At 36.0% G+C, this 16,931-nt stretch overlaps 1 protein-coding gene across 2 annotated transcripts in view; it reads right to left on the bottom strand.

The window, feature by feature from the left end:
* Positions 1-16,931, bottom strand: part of EDIL3 (EGF like repeats and discoidin domains 3) — a 439,880-nt gene that overhangs the window by 310,395 nt on the left and 112,554 nt on the right. For both annotated transcript variants that reach the window (XM_032276660.1, XM_032276661.1), the window contains exon 2: positions 5,911-6,039. In XM_032276660.1, the coding sequence (XP_032132551.1) occupies positions 5,911-6,039 (129 nt within the window). The remainder of the gene's footprint in view (positions 1-5,910; positions 6,040-16,931) is intronic.

Genomic DNA, 16,931 nt, shown 5'->3' with positions numbered 1-16,931 from the left:
CCACTGTTTTATTTTCATTTCTTAATATACATTACTGACATTACAGTGTTCCACCTTAAAAGAAAAAACTACCTTGGACCAAATTCCCCTTTCAGCTACTGTACTCTCTTCATATCCCTACTTATCTCACTTCCTAAGTCAGGATATATTTTATTTTTATTCTCCGTTCAAACATTAATTTCTTAGTCTTCTAACATCACCTCAGTCTTTGAGATTCATAAAGGCAAAGACTATTTTTTAACTGCTGTAACGTCAGTACCAGGAAGAGTGGCACATAGCTGATACTCAAATATTTGATAGAGGAATGAATAAGCAAATAAATAAATAAATAGACAAATGTTTGTTTTAGCCATTTAATTTTTTTTGACAAATTCTTGTATGTGCCACAGTCAAACTCTTTCTCCACAATGATCTTCTGTAAATCAACAAGGTCATCCATAAATCACATGTAATCAAAGTAAACACTTTTCGTGCTTAACTGCTCCACAGTACTTGACGTTGCTGATAACTCACTCTTTGAGCCATTGTTAAGCCTTAACTTACTCTGCTCCACACTTTCCTGGTTTTCCTTCTAGCTGACTACTCCCTCTCAGGCTCCTTTACAGATTTCACTTTCTCTACCTATCACTTATATATTGACAGCCCTAAGTCCTTGATTTTTTCCATGTCTAGGTCTTCTATTCTTTGCTATTATCCTGCTTCTAGGCAGACTCATCCATTCCCTAAGCTTCAATAACCATCTATATAATTACAATTTCTAAATCTATGCTTGAACTCTTAGGTAGTGTCTATCAAATTTGTCAAATTCAGTATGTGAAACACTGAACCCTCTTTCTGCCTCCCAATCCTGTGTATTGTCGATTTACAATATCTCAGTAAACGATACCCAGTTGCTCAGGCCAGAAACTGGGGATGCCTTTCTTTACTCTGTTTCTCCCAACCTCTTTTTTTCATACCCCGTAAATCACCAATAATTGTCTACAGTATCCTCTAAATACTCAGTGACTCTCTCTTCTTCATCCTGTTAGTTACCACACTGACCCGAAACAAGATTATCAAGTCTAGCCTCATCTGCTGCAATTGCCTTCAAATTGTTCCCTTCCTATATTTTGCTATGATTTGGTTTCCACATTGCACCAAGAGAAATACACACCCTCTCTGTTGTTCTTAGTAAAAAGTCCAAATTTTTAAAAACACCATACCAAACTCTAGAGTATCTGCCACTTGCCGCCATCCTCAGAGTCGGTGCTGGCCCCATGTCCCTTCTAAGTTCTAGCCGCATTTAACTTCTTTCAGTTTTTGACTTTATAATTTTTTTAATCTCCTGGTTATTCTACACTATTTTCTCTGTCTGAAATGGGTTTTGTTTTTGTTGTTTTTATCTGCAATAGATTGAAATTATTTTTTAGTTCTATAGCTAGATGGTACTTTTTCAGGTTGGCATGCATTCCCTTAGAGGTAGCTTAAGACAGGGCATCTGCTTTATATTTTTATGGCTCTATGTACTTGTGTCACAACACACATCTATCTATCTATCATCTATCTACCTATCTCAACATCTAAACAGCACCTTGTTTATCATTGCACCCCCACCATTCAGGTAACTATTACTTAGTAAACACTCAATAAATATTTGTTTAAAAAGAAATAAAAACTAAGATTTTATTTTTTTTAAAAAAAGTCACTTATTTTTTCTTTTGATTACATTAATATCCTATGTATTTGATTTGCAAAAGTTTATACTTGTTTCTAATTTACTGGATTATTCTGATGGCACACACAGGAGAATTATACCACAGAATTTGTACATTTAAAAATTCTCAAAATTTCCATTTATGAACTGTGTAATATATACTGATAATAGAAAACTTCTGCATGAAATGAGTGTGTCATCATATAGCTCCCAATTACACAGTGCCATCCAGGAATGTGAGTGAGTAACTGGGAAGCAATCTGGGGCTTAGCCACATGGTGGTCTGTCCACAAATCCTCTGGAGAGGGAGGCAGCATTCAGTGCACATCTGTGCAAACACTGCTTACTCTGGCTAATGTCTTCAAATTCAGGGATTTAATACAAGGGCCTTTGCTTTGCTTTGTTTTAAGAGAAGTTTTCCTACTGCCGTTTTCAGCTATCAGAGTGAATCTTCATAACTCTAAGAGGCTGAGCAAATTGAGTTGTGTAGGTGTATACGTGTGATAGCTGTGTGTGGGGCTGGAGAGACGCAGAGAGAGAGAGAGAGAATGAGGTACACAGAAATAACAAAACATGTCCAGAGAAAAGCAATTTTGTCTAGTGAATGAAGTTCACAAATCTGAGAAAGTCAATTTTGCCAGACTATCCCACATAACACAGGATTGCAAGTGATGTGAGTATTGATTGCAAATGTGGTTAAGTGTTTTGTACTTATCCGACATTGTATGCTTTGTGAGGGGAGAATAAAACTACAAAATTGGATGAGGATCTCTTGATATAAGTATCAATAACCTAAAACAAAACTACTGCATAAGTTTGAGGTAAAATCATGGAATGTTTTTCTCTGAGCGTGCATCTGAAATTCTCCTTTCCAGATGAACTGTAATGAAAGGAGTATATGACTGACTATATAATGAACAGGGTAACCATGATTTTAAAAACTGGGATCAAAAAACAACTTTTTCTATGCAAATATAAACAAGATTATTTTCTTTCCTTTGGAAATCAAAAATAAAAAGATTTAGAATTTCGTAATATATATGGCTCAAAATTCATATGGTGCAAAATGAATAGAAGAAAACTTAGACACATCGCTACAGAATAGTGACAGCTCAAATAATTTTTGTCCAAAATCCAAACACCTCATGTTCTTACTCATAAGTGGGTGTTGAACAATGGGAACACACGGACACAGGGAGGGGAACACCATACACCGAGGCCTCATGGGTGGAGGGTAGGGGAGGAATAGCAGGGGGTAGGGGAATTGGGGAGGGATAGCATTAGGAGAAATATCTAATGTAGATAACGGGGTGATAGATGCAGCAAACCACCACCATGGTATGTGTATGTCTATGTAACAAACATGCACAATCTGCACATGTACCCCAGAACTTAAAGTATAATAAAAATAAACAAATAAATAAAGGTATTACCTCAAAATACCCACGTGTGTTTTTCGGTTTTTTAAAATCCAATTCACTCTGTATCTCCTGCATTGGTGCTAGATAGCAGCAGGAAAACAATAATAAAAAAGCCTTGGCCAAGCCAGGTATTTATTTATTTATTTATTTATTATTTATTTATTCTTTGAGATGGCATCTTGCTCTGTCATCTAGGCTGGAGTGCAGTGGCACAATCTTGGCTCACTACGACCTCTGTCTCCCAGGTTCAAGCGATTCTCCTGTGCCAGCCTCTCTAGTAGCTGGGATTACAGGCATGTGCCACCATGTCCAGCTAATTTTTGTATTATTAGTAGAGACGGGGTTTCACTATGTTGGCCAGGCTGATCTTGAACAACTGACTTCATGATCTGTCTGCCTCAGCCTCCTGAAGTGCTGAGGTTACAAGTACGAGCCATTGCACCTGACCTTTTTTTTTTTTTTTTTTTAAATAAAAACACAGGATGGTCTTTAATGTTCTAATGTTTGAAATATTTAGTCCCAATAATTAGTTTTAAAAATATGAAAAGACACAAGGTAGGCTAGATATTGAAGGGATTACTACGAAGTATTAGTATTCAGTCAATATTCAGCACATCTTTCATATACAAGAAAATGTTAAGCTGAGAAAAAGGCAGTAGAAAGGCAAGTCGGGTAAAGTTTCTGTCATAAAGAGCTATCTAACATGAAAATTGTGTTTGATTTTTCACTATTTTCTGATCTTTTATAAAAATTATTTCATAATATAGCAAAGTTGTACTTAAGAAATTATGAACACTTTAAGCCTTTAGGAAAGTTGTTTCTTATTATGTTCATGTTAGAACACCAGTACATGAAAATAGAATCGGTATAACTAATATCCTATACTAAATGATCAAGCAAATACAAACTAAACATATTTCTTCCAAGATGTCCTAAATATAGCTAGAGAAGAAGGTTGCTTGAAACATATAATTTAATAATATAGCTTAAAATAATACAGTATAACTATCCAATTTCTGAATATCAGAGATGCTTACTAATATATAACAATGAATCTGAGTAAAATTTAATTCTGTAAGCATTTGCTTCCCCAAAGTCTCACTGAATTAAGTGGAATGGCAGTGTGCTTACTTTTCAAAGTGTTGCTGCCGATAGTGTCAGCCTTCTGACAAAATGGTGAATGTTGAATTAATATTTAAATGTATAACCCAAAAGTATACAAGTATTTACTTTAAAATTCTTCTAAGATACTTAATTCTAAATCATTTACATACATTTGTTTCTCCGATTCCAGATTTGGATCTTTCAAATAGTGCCAAAAACATTATATACTCTTATTCAAATTGAAGACCCTGCCAATTTGGGGTTGTTGGGCTTAAAATACAGCACTAAAATTTTATTCTATTCATACATTCCCATTAGGGATATTTATGACTCTGATTTTCTTCAGTTATACAGACTTTCCTGAGGATATGATTCTTATATTAAACTCTGAAACTCAACTATACATATTTGAAGCCTGCGTCAAAGTGATTACAATGGTTTTATTTCTGTGGCACTGTGTCAAATCTTCTAAAATATCAGTGAGTTAATAAAAGCCTTAAAAGATAATTATTTTTGAAGATGAATTAAATGAACAAAGTACCTTTCAGAAATAATATAAATAACTTCTTTGGATAAGATATAATGCAAAATAAAAAATAAGGAAAATTCATTAAGAAAATGAAGCACACTAAAACCCAGTAACTAAGTGTTAAGTTAATGGTTTTTTAAAATTATTCTTTCCTTCATTCAACCAACAGTTACTGTATTTACTATGCATAAGGTATTAGGTTAGATGCACTGGGTACAATGATGGGTAGTTCAAACCGATCCCCAGACACAATTACTTTTCTTCTTTAAAACTATTTCCCCTAAACCATTGATGTATCCTGTTTTTCTAAGGTTTATGCTGTTTGACAAATCTTTAATCCAAAGCATGTTTGGCTTTCCTGTATTGAACAGATCTAGTTCATCTTGCATTCTTATTGGCACTGATGTGAAAAAACATAAAGTTTTTTCAAACTTACTTGTGGTATTAAGTTTGAAAATTATTTCTCTCTCTAGTGAGAGAGAAAATCTCTGCACAAGTTTGCATGGTGTTAATTTTTTTTTTTAAGTATAGCTATTCCCTTAATGGGGACCTATTTGTAAATTACAGAAGTTATGCTAAATCCACAAATATACATAACTGGCAGATTTAAAAAAAAAAACATTTGAATATATTCAATGACACATTAACTTTTGCAGAGCAAATTTCTGAGAAAACTTTGAAGAGCATGGCATCTGGAATAGCCCCTTCTTTATATTCTTAGAAATACAAAATATATTTATCACCTAAGAAAAGTAATGATTAGAACAGCTGCAAAATGCTAATGGATATTAGAAGTCCCTAAAAACATCCTGTTTTATTTACAGTGATAATTTAACTTGAATAAATTAACTTTGGAGTTATGTATATTATTTGAGAATAAAATTTTAAAATTATACTAATATTATAAATAGAAATGTTATATTTACATACTATTTGTAGTGTCTTTAAATTTAGTGTTGGTCACTAAAAATACTTTAAAACTTATTTTAGAACACAATTAATATAATTTCAGTATAAGCCAGAAATGATAAAACTGACAGTCCTACACAAAAGTAAGCTAATTTGTAATGTACACATAATCTCTACAATGCACCACAGCCGAACTGCCAGTTATTAATGAAAACAAAAAAATAACTACTGAAATGCTTAAATCTTGCACTTACCAACCTCCACAACACTAGAACAGTTGGGGTCTGTGAAGCCATCCGGACAGTCACAGGAAAAGGAACCATCATCCAATCCTGGCAAACAGATACCTCCATTTTCACATGGATTGGGATCACAAATATCACCTGAGTTATAAAAAAACACAGAAATTGACATTTTGTTTTTGTCTTGGGCATTGAAACATACTAGTTCACTTTCCCACAGATAATCCCTTGGCAGTCAAAAGTCAGGGTAATATTAAGAATCACACATAAGATTTGCAAGACTCATTTCAAACCATATGCTCAAAAAATAATATGCAACATGGTAAAAATTAAACTGCATAATTCAAACACTGCTATGAAAGCTACTAGTTCAGTTTAAACTTCCTTTATAATATATAAAGAGAGTGCTGTCTAATTGGTTAATAAGCATTAACCTAAATATCTGTAGGAAACTAGTACCATTAATAACTCTAATAAATACCCTTTCTATATCCACACAGTTCACTCTTTTACTCTTTAAAGCAGGGGAGTTTATTTCTGGATCTCTGGAAGCTGGGATTGTCCATGTGACTGGCTTTGGCCAGTAGGTCCTTAACAGACTTGAAGGCAACAGAGATTTGAAAAGCACTTGAAGATTTCTACTTCCTCTCCTGGAGTGTTGAGATTGCCATGTGAATGAATTCAGGCTAGCTTGCTTCAGATGGGCGAAAGAAATGCAAAAGTGTAGGAGAGAAACTGCTACAGAAAAATAAGTTATGCCATAACCAAAACCCCAAAATATGTGACCTAGGCTGTGGCAATGGGTGGCAGACAGTATGTGGAAAAGCAGTGATGACCTTGGGAAGCTAGAAAAATGGCTACCCATTTTATGTAGCAAGTAGTCATAGACAAAGCTGATATCTGAGGTCACTTGGGAAGTAGAAAATGCATGCAATGAACTTTTGGATATGAGTAAGGAGACTTCCAGACAGACCGTTAAAGCATTCATTGGCTCTTACTACCTGCATATGATAAGGTACTACAATAAAGAGATGAGCTAAATAAACAATCAGCCAGTTTGAAAGTAAAGGGAAGTAGTATACAAGGACCAGGACTTGTGTTAGAAAACACAACCGTTTCTAAACTCCCATCTCTCAAAGTGCTAAATTATCAAATGCCCGAAGGACATGGCCCCAACATTAATATCAAATCATGGATGTGGCTATAAGTCTCTGTGTGAAAACATTTCACATACTTGGGATGGAGCCTGACAGATCTTCTCAGCTAAATAAAAGGGCTTCTAGAGACCTTAAGGACTGTCCCTGAGAAGCCTCACATACCCAGAGTAGCAACAATTAAGTCTGGAGTAAAAAGCAGGCACCAGACAGAATCATGGGTGTGGCTTCATTGCACAGAGGATTTGAATCAGATTCACAAAAATCCATACAATTTTAAAGGGGGCTTTGTAGGTGAAAATGCCACTTTCTGGACTTAATGAGTATGAGACTTTTCAAAATAAAAAAGCACCTGTGTCCCAACTTCCTACTAATTTGTATTTCTTAGCTGCGTTATTCTTTCCAAGGTTTTCAACATGAGAATTATTTAGTCTCTTCTCCAGATGAAGCACTTTACAAATATTAGAAAACTGAAAATTCAGGTTATGACTTTTGTCAAATATAAACCAAGTCATTAGCCATACTAAGATGATAGATTAAAACAGTACATAAGCACTGGAGCAGATCTTAGAAAAAAAGAGTTCCGAAATGAGTGAATGAATGTTTGGGGAATACCAAAGAGTTTAGTGTGGCTGGACCATGGAGTATTTTATCTGGAATGGCTAAGAAAGTATAAATATGTTAGATCACGGAGGATTAAAAAGTGACATTACAATTTTTAAGATGAGGAGTCAATGAGAGAGTGTTTAACAATTTTAACAATTATTTTAAAGTTTGGACGCGGTCACATCTTAATTAAGAACACAATCCTGCCACCATTTTGAATGGTGTGGTTGATGACTGATAAAGATACTTCAATAGGCTTGCTATCATTATCTATCTATCTATCTATCATCTATCTATCTATCTATCTATCAATCATCTATCTGTCTATCTCTATCTATCCACACATATAGGTAGCTAGCTATCCTCCCATTTGTCTTTGAATTTGTCTATCTGTCCTTCTGTTCCTTGAATACCTATTGCATGGTAGGCAGTGAGGTAAGTGCAGTATATACCAAACTAAATAACAGAATATGGAGCTTAGCAGGAGTGATAAAAATGCAGGAACAATTACAATTATACTACACAGTAGTAAGACCTGTGATTGGTATACATGATCCGAACTGTGGGATCAGTGGAGACTTTTAAGGAGATTCAGTGTTATCAGGTGATGAAGAGGAGAGAACATATGCTTAATGTTCCAGGCAAAGGGAATAACATACTTAAAGGGAAAAGATTATGTCTCATTCCAGGAACTTCAGGTAGTGCCTTGTAGCTAGAATATAAATATGTATAAGAAATAGAAAATGATAAGGTCCAAAAGGTAGGGATACCATATGAATCAAGATTTTGTAAGCTGTGCCAAAAATTTTGGCATTTATCTTTAAACATTAGAAAATCACAAAAGAACTTGAAATATGGGAAAGTATAGCACCATATTTGTGCTTTGGAACAGTCACTAAGGCAGCAATGTGTTGAATGAGATGGAGGAGGTTGGGCTGAGGGAAAAGGAAAATGCATTTCTCTTTTGAAGTAGTCCCAAAAAAAAATGATAAAGATTCCCCTGACCCTTCATAGAGGTGGCTATAGACAGGGAAATCAAAGCAGGCATCACTTAATATCAAATCTAGTTAATAAATACAAGGTAATAAATCAAGAAATAAAGTCCTCCCAAATCAAGACTTACCCACCTATGTGGAATAATCAATGAAAAGGCACAGATAAACTTTTGTATAATAGGAAAGCAAAGCATGAGCAGTATCCTAGAAGTTCTCAAGCACAAAGTCTCATATTTACATATTTATCTAAAAACAAGAACCCTTCTTTCAGACCTCACTCTGTCCTATAACCAAGTTCTTGCATCAAATAGTAACCACGGTGAGCCTATGGTCCTGATATACCCATAGCTAAATGAGGTCCCTTGGATTACCCCATCATTATAGAGAGCTTCTGGTGCCTTAAGAAACCTTTCATGTCACCTGTGCTGACCTCTCTAGATGATAATGCTTAATCTAGTCAATTTTCTACCAGGCATGTGTACCAGTCATATTATGCTTCTGTGGTCAAAATGAGACAGGACTATCTCTTAAAGTCTATTACATTTTATAGATGCCAGCTGCTGTTTAGCACACATGTTTTTCTCTTATCCTTGTAATTTTTGTTCTTCTTTTTTGCTTAAGGAAACTCATTTCTAATACACTATAAAATTTTCATCCTATTTCTGTTATTAACATACTATCTTTTGAAAGGCAGAAAAGAGGTAATAGATTTGACCAACATGTACAAGATACAATCAAGATGACATTTTGACCAAATTGATCTAGGAGTTGAGGAAGAGCAAGAAATCTGGGTTGATTTCTAGAGCTCTTGCCTGGATGATTGAGTAGCCATCCTTTCTAAGGAAATATAACGAATTTAGTTTTAAAGGGATTATTGTATTTGAGAAGTCTGTGGAAGGTCTAAAATAAAAATGTCTGATTAGGCTATTATACTGAGTAGATGTAGAAGAAAGAGCCTCTGCTTAACCATGGGTTACTAAGTATGAATGCTAATACTATATTTCAGTGAAAGTCTATTGGGGAGGGGAGGGGATGGGAGCAGAGAGAAATGAAGAGAGGAGAGGTCCTTAGGCACACCAACAAATAAATGGGAAAAAGATATTAAGAGTCTTCCAAAAAAAAAAAAAAAAGGAAAGGAAATTAATGTTTGGCCCATTGTACCGTGGTATAAATATTCAATTTATTAAACTGGGGCCTACCATGTCAAAGTCTTCCTGAAATTAATAAGGGCCCCACTTGTCGTCGTGTTGGGTGGACAATGGCAATAGAATTAAATGTTTTGATCTTGGACAAAGTAGAGGATGAACAAAAGCACAGTTAGAGCTACTATAGATTTTGTTTAAAAGCTGTTTCTCTTTATGTAATCATTAACAACATCCTTGTATTAGATGGGTTCTCCAAAAAGGAGATGCTAAGATGAAGTTAAGCGTGTTTATTGAGAAGTAATGTCTGTGAATGATAAAATGAGGAGGAAGCAGAAATGAGCAGGAAAAGCTTCAACCTGCGACACAGGTTTGGCATCAATAAAAATAACTGAAAGAAATGATGGTGGGGGTAGTAGAGGAAGGATTGGCCAGGGAGGGCCTTGGTCTATTATGCAGATTTGAGAAAGTCTTAGCCAATCACACAGGGACACCCAGTGCAAAGATTATTCCTTGAAGGAATTCTCCTAGGTCAGGAATGACAGGCACTGGAGCAGCTCAGTTAGAGTGAGGGCCTGAGGTTCAAGTATGTCCTGAAGGTTCTGAGGAGGCTGTCGGCTAACTGCATCCTTGCAGCTGGACAGCACGTTCTTTCCTAAAGAAGTATTAGAGCCGTGCACCTCCATGGGTGCCCACAATCCCTGTCACTCTCAAAACTGTCCGATTTGAATGAGTTATATGGTTACTTAGGTCAAAACCATCATACCTCAGACGATTTTCTCTATACAGACATAATCTCAGTGGTTATTACAGATTTGGGTTGATACCTCAAGTGAAAACAAACTCTCTCAGCTAGAATTTCACGTCTAATTAAAATACACGGTAGGGACTTCTGATTCTCTGTAATGTCAATTTATCTAAGGCAGTATCACCTCGGGTAAGAAATTCTGACTAAAATGCAATAGGTTCCCAGACTTTAAATCAATAATTTTTGTCTGTTTGTTTCCCAGTGGATATGTGGGTAGAGTCTTTTAAAACTGCAATGGCAACCAGTAGAAGAAGTTAGGCTGAGGAAAGGAAAACAGGGCAATACAAGATTTCATGGTTCTTTCTCCTACTGTCAGCAGGCTCCTAAAATACACTTCTGCATATTGTAATGTGTATAGCATTATACTTTGATGTTTCTTGGCCGGCTGGCCTCACCTGCTTTAGATTAGGACAGATGTGTTTAATTTGATTCTAACCATGTTTTATGGTTCCATCTGCAGTTTATGGCAGATTCAGGCAAATTAAGCTGATGCCGATTTGCGTTTTGGCAATAGAGTAGAGCAATTATTTTTCCCAGGGGCGAGAAATCATTGCAGGCTAAATTTAACTTCCCGTTTGCCTGGTCTTTCCACCCACTCTCCCAGGTTCTGATCGGAGTACGTGATTCTGCATGAAATCAATGTTGGCTTCATTCTTCTCACTGGCCTCCTATCTGTGGCCAGTCACCTCATGTTTAAGGTCATTTAGGGAGTATCTTATTTTACTTCATTACCCATTTGCAATCCATGACCATTAACCTCAATAGCAAAGTGTGTGAGCACCTGTAAAATACCATGTAGCATTGCAGAGAGACAATGGTTAAAAAACACACACACACACACACACACACACACATACCTAAAAATCTAAAGTAGGTACCTTGATGATTGTGGTTGTGTATTTTCTGTGAGCTTAGTATATAATTATACAACTTCTCATGCCATACAAAGAAGAAAATTCTATGTTGGTAATACTGAGAATCCAGTAGAAAAGATAGCTGATTTTATTCACTGATACTTAAACTCTGGGATAGTTTGTGTGTTCAGTTTTCTTTATATGTTAGTGTTTGTCTCCAGTACACATATCAGAGAATTACTGATTCAGTTATCACATATTTATATGCCACAAAAATATACGGTAGCACTCACTTTAATAAAAACCATGGGAGGAGGGAGAAACAGGCTGATGAGATAAATAGCGAATAAAACTGGTTATTTATGACAGACAGTGAAGTGAGGCCTTCGCATGAGCTGAAAATTGAAGGATAAACTAGAGTGAGTGATATCAAAGTCTAAGAAAGAGCACTCCAAGCATAGGGAACAGCAGGTGGTCAGCCCTCATAATCGGTAAGGCGGAGATCATTTCAGAAACAGAAAGGAAGACAAGGGGGAAATTCTCAATAAATGTTTCTTGCCAGCAACACATTTTTAATAGAAATTTATTGATAATTTAAAGCCCAATATTTGATCCTCTATGCTCCTGGTAATCAAGGGCACTTCAATTAAGCTTATTCTTTATACAAAGTAAACATCTACTGGAAATATGCTATTGTATTAATATTTACAGACTAATGTTCTTATGAATTTACATGTTGAACTCTTTCTCACATATTAATGTATTTATATAGTATTGTTAGTATATTTATGTATTGACAGACTTATATAAATATCTTAATAATTTATTTAGATGAATGCATGTTTCTTCATTTTCTCTGTTCTTTTCAAAGTGCTGGCAGCCACCTAGAATATGTCTGCACCATCATCCCTGCCCTCTCTCCATTTCTGTAAATAAATTTGCATACAGATACAGAAGTAAAAGCAAAAAAGTAGTAATATATCACTCTAGCATGTTACCTTACTAACACAAGACATTATTTAATTTCTTCAATATCTCAACAAACTAAATGTGAAGGATATTGCAATACATACTTCCATGTGGAAAAGTAAAACACAGAGACCATTTAAATTTATGTTTCTCAACTGTGACAATGCAGCTGTGTGCTTTACAACCTCATTTTCAATCTATTGCTTTCCCATTGAACTGTACTATCATTTCACTTGAAAACTGAAAGAAAATAAAGATTTTGCCTTCTATTGTAGAAGTTGAGTTTCAAATCAACCTATAAACAGAATATTTATCAAACTGAGCCAACTCTAGTACACAAGTGAGTAATAATTCTAGCTTAAATTAGATCAAGTTCATGAGAATTTGCATAATCAAATTGGTAAAACTCACATGAAATGTTAGCACCCTTATGACTTATTGCTTGTGAAATTGTGTGGAACTAAATAAATGTCAGTTTTTTAAAATCAACAATAGCCTCACAATTTACTTTTGTGCCTCTTTAGAGACCATTTGTGTTGAATACTGATATTTCACTTGTTGAACATCCTAATGAGTTTGATGCATAGATTTTGATTTAAGGCCTTCTCTCACAAATTAAAATTTATGAGTAGGGCCAATTTAAATTTCAAATAAATTTGTTAAGAAGGTGCAATCTAATTCTTACCTTCATATGTACTTTTAACGTAAATCCTAGTTATTACTGCAGACCATCTTGCAATTTGGAAGTGTAGAGAAGGAAATAAGATACAAACGTCAATAGGAATAATTATATCTGCATTGATAGAATCTGCCATTTTACTGGTACATCATTAGACATCCTTGCAATAAAAGACCATCCATTTCTCTACCTCAGTGTTCACAGAGTCCAAAAACAGCCATGGAAGACACAAATCAAATAAATGAACAAAGAAACCTCTTAGACTCACTCAAAACCACATTAATGCTAATTTAAAGCAGAACATCTTTTAGATGTTATCCAGTGGTTTGCTTCACTATTTTTAAGACATTATTCTTTTTAGCTAGAGTTTCAAATACTGAGGACATATTGGACTGAAGAAAATTAAAAGAAAATCTGCTGTTCAGTATTGACTATTTAAATTTCACAGCTGATGACCTAAGGTTTCAATCAAGGTCTACTGGATAAAAAGACAAAAATGTTTTGGGCTCTAACATTTTGAAAAAAAATCTTTTTGCATACTTTGTAGTTTAAAACACTCTGGAGAGTCCCTTAAAATAACAGAACATACGGTTTTTAGAATTGAAAGGGACATTCAAAGTGATCTAATCCAGTGGTTCTCTGCACATAAAAATCATGGTGGTGGCTGGAGGTGGGGTCACTTTTCAAATATCTTATAACTAGTCCAGTTAAATCAGAATCTCTGGGAGCATTTCCCAGCCTTCCACATTTTCTTAAAGCAATCCAAAGATCTCAATTTTTTTTTTAAAGAAGAAGGGCAAAGGAATAGGAGAAATTAAGGAAGAAAAGAAAGGAGGGAAAGAGGAAGTTTGGAAGTTTGTTTGTACTTTTCTCCCTTTAATTTGGAGAAAGGCAACTGAGGAAAGTATTTGACTAGCTTTCTTTGTTAATTCACTGAGTTAAGAAAAAAAAATATTTATAGGAAGCTACAATTGGTAAATCATAAATAAGGGCACTCACTATATTAGGGAGAATAGAATAGCTACTATTTAATATTAACATGCATTCCCTACAAACATGTAATCCTTAAAAAATAAGTAGCAAAAATTTTTTAAGGAAATTCAACCATAAACTACAATTCCCAAGTATGTGTTTTTTTGTTTTTGTTTGTTTGTTTGGTTGGTTGGTTTTTTTTTTTTTGAGATGAAGTCTCACTCTGCCACCCAGGCTAGAGTACAGTGGCATGATCTTGGCTCATTGCAACTTCCACATCTCAGGTTCAAGCCATTCTCATGCCTCAGCCTCCTCAGTAGCTGGGATTACAGGCATGTGCCATTATGTCCTGCTAATTTTTTGTAGTTTAGTAGTTATGGGGTTGCACTGTGATGTTCAGGCTGGTCTTGAACTCTTGAGCTCAGACAATCTGCCCACCTTGTCCTCTCAAAGTGCTAGGATTGCAGGTGTGAGCCACCAAGTGCCCAGCCCCAAGCATTTTTGACTATATTATTTCTACCTATGAAAAATATCCATTCAGTCATTAGTTAATATTTGCTGAAGCCCATCTATATGCCAGTAAAAGTCCTAATTCCTGTACATATTATAGGGCCCATGATAGACAAATTCCTGTTCTGACAGAGCCTCACAAAAAGACACAAATAAGTTGACAAATAGCTAACACTGCTTGTTAGGACCAAGAAAGCACAAGAGAGGGCCACCAAACCCAGAACTGTGAGTCAAGAAGCCTTCTGACAACAAGCGACCTTCAATTCGAGAGCAGCATGAGCACCAGTGTTGCACAGTTCTGACAGCTTTTAGCTAAGGGCTAAGAAGTATTGTCTTGCTTCAGAAAAGGTGATATTCCCTGATGACGTAGACGAAGGCACATCCACAGGAGTGGTAGGCATAAGTTCCAGTCTCCAGTAGGTTGAAGAATCAAAGGGGTGGGGGCATTAGAATTAATGATGCAATTCTTTCAAGAGTTAGATGAAAGGATGGTAGTGTGTTATGTGGGATATATCACCATGATTTAAAAAATTCAGGGGGGCCAGTGTTGGCATCCTACTCTGACACTCTCTAATTATTCTGTGTTTCTAAATCATTGTTTGCCGTATTGAAAAATGGTAATTGGTAAAGACTAAATGATATAATGCACGTTACAAGTTTAGTGAAGTTCCAGCCATAGAAGTGGTTCAATAAATGTTAGTCAAATACATATAAAAATCTAGTGGGACACATTTTGGAAATATATTTAAAATGGCAGAAACCTGATAATGTAGGTACTGATAAGAAGCAACTCCTAGAAAGTAAAGGTTAAAGATAACAACAGAGAAAGAAGAATCAGAAGGGTGAGGGCATGTATGAAAATATGATGAATGAGCCTTGGAGTATGTATGGAAGGATTCAACTTTGACTCAAGGAGGAAGATGTACCAGGAAGTTTAAGACTGGATGACGCTAACTGAAGGAGTTCCAGCCAGGAATGGTGGCTCATACCTGTAATCCTAGCACTTTGTGAAGCTGAGGTGGGCAGATCACTTGGGACCAAGAGTTCGAGACCAGCCTGGCCAACATGGTAAAACCCTGTCTCTACTAAAAATGCAAAAATTAGCCAGGCGTGGTGGTGCACACCTGTAGTCCCAGCTACTCAGGAGGCAGAGGCATGAGAATCCCTTGAACCCAAGAGGCAGAGGTTGCAGTGAGTTGAGATTGTCCACCTGCACTCCAGCCTGGGGAGCAGAGCCAGACTCTGTCTCCAAACAAACAAACAAACAAATTGAAGGAGCTCCTGTCTGATGTTTTCTGTATAGTAAACTGCTGAGAATGTGATAGGATCAGAAGTTTGAGAAGGATAAGACAGTAACATGCCCCTGTAGTAAATAGAAGGCTGTTGCCTGGGAAAACATAGAAAAATGCTGAAGGGAAAGTACTGAGGGCCCAGACAAGAATTGATAATGTCAACATGTACCCCACCGTGTATCTGGACAGAGCTCAACAGCGGAGGTAGTGCAGGCAGGCAGCAGAGGATGGATCTAGGCTTGTGGTGTTACCGGATAGGTGTGGTGAGGGTAAATAGCAAAGGAGTTACACCCTGACCACTTTATGTTTCTTGAAAAATGCACAATATAGCTTACTGAATTTTATGCTTTTAGATTACATACTTTTATAATTATGCAAAAATTACAAACCCAGCAAATTGTTCTTTCAGAGAAGATTGCAATTCTTCAGTTGACAGCAGAGGACAAACTAAAAGACTGAATTTGGCCACCGTATATAAATAATGCAGCACATCATCATGGCAACAGTTAGTCCATCAATCCCTGTCAAGAACACAAACTCACACCGACTTTATAAAAACAATCAAGTGCCACAAAAAAGATGAAATTCAGTGCCATGCCCAGCTGTAGGAGTTTCACCGAACCTTCTTACTTAGATCTTAGATTGTGAATTCTGACTTTTCTGAATACAAGTCTGGTTAGTCACAATATAAAAATGACCTCCAGGAAAAACAAGTCAAACACAAGTCGGTTAACTTGATCACTTATTAAGCGAAGTCACCTAAAAGAAGAGCAGAACATTTTGCTAATCACTAGAAAAGCCATTATATCAATTTTTCAGGCAGAAAGGATATGTAATGCTAAAATTACAGAAAAAAATTGTAAAGCCTAATTTTATGCTTTAATTATATCTTGTTTAAAAAGTCATAATTTAGGGCCAGGCGCGGTGGCTCAAGCCTGTAATCCCAGCACTTTGGGAGGCCGAGGCGGGTGGATCACGAGGTCAAGAGATCGAGACCATCCTGGTCAACATGGTGAAACCTCGTCTCTACTAAAACTACAAAAAATTAGCTG

Source organism: Sapajus apella, unplaced genomic scaffold, assembly GCF_009761245.1.
Source record: "Sapajus apella isolate SASKATOON/1434 unplaced genomic scaffold, GSC_monkey_1.0 scaffold1, whole genome shotgun sequence".
NCBI lineage: Eukaryota > Metazoa > Chordata > Mammalia > Primates > Cebidae > Sapajus > Sapajus apella.
This window is presented reverse-complemented; position numbering and strand designations above follow the sequence as displayed.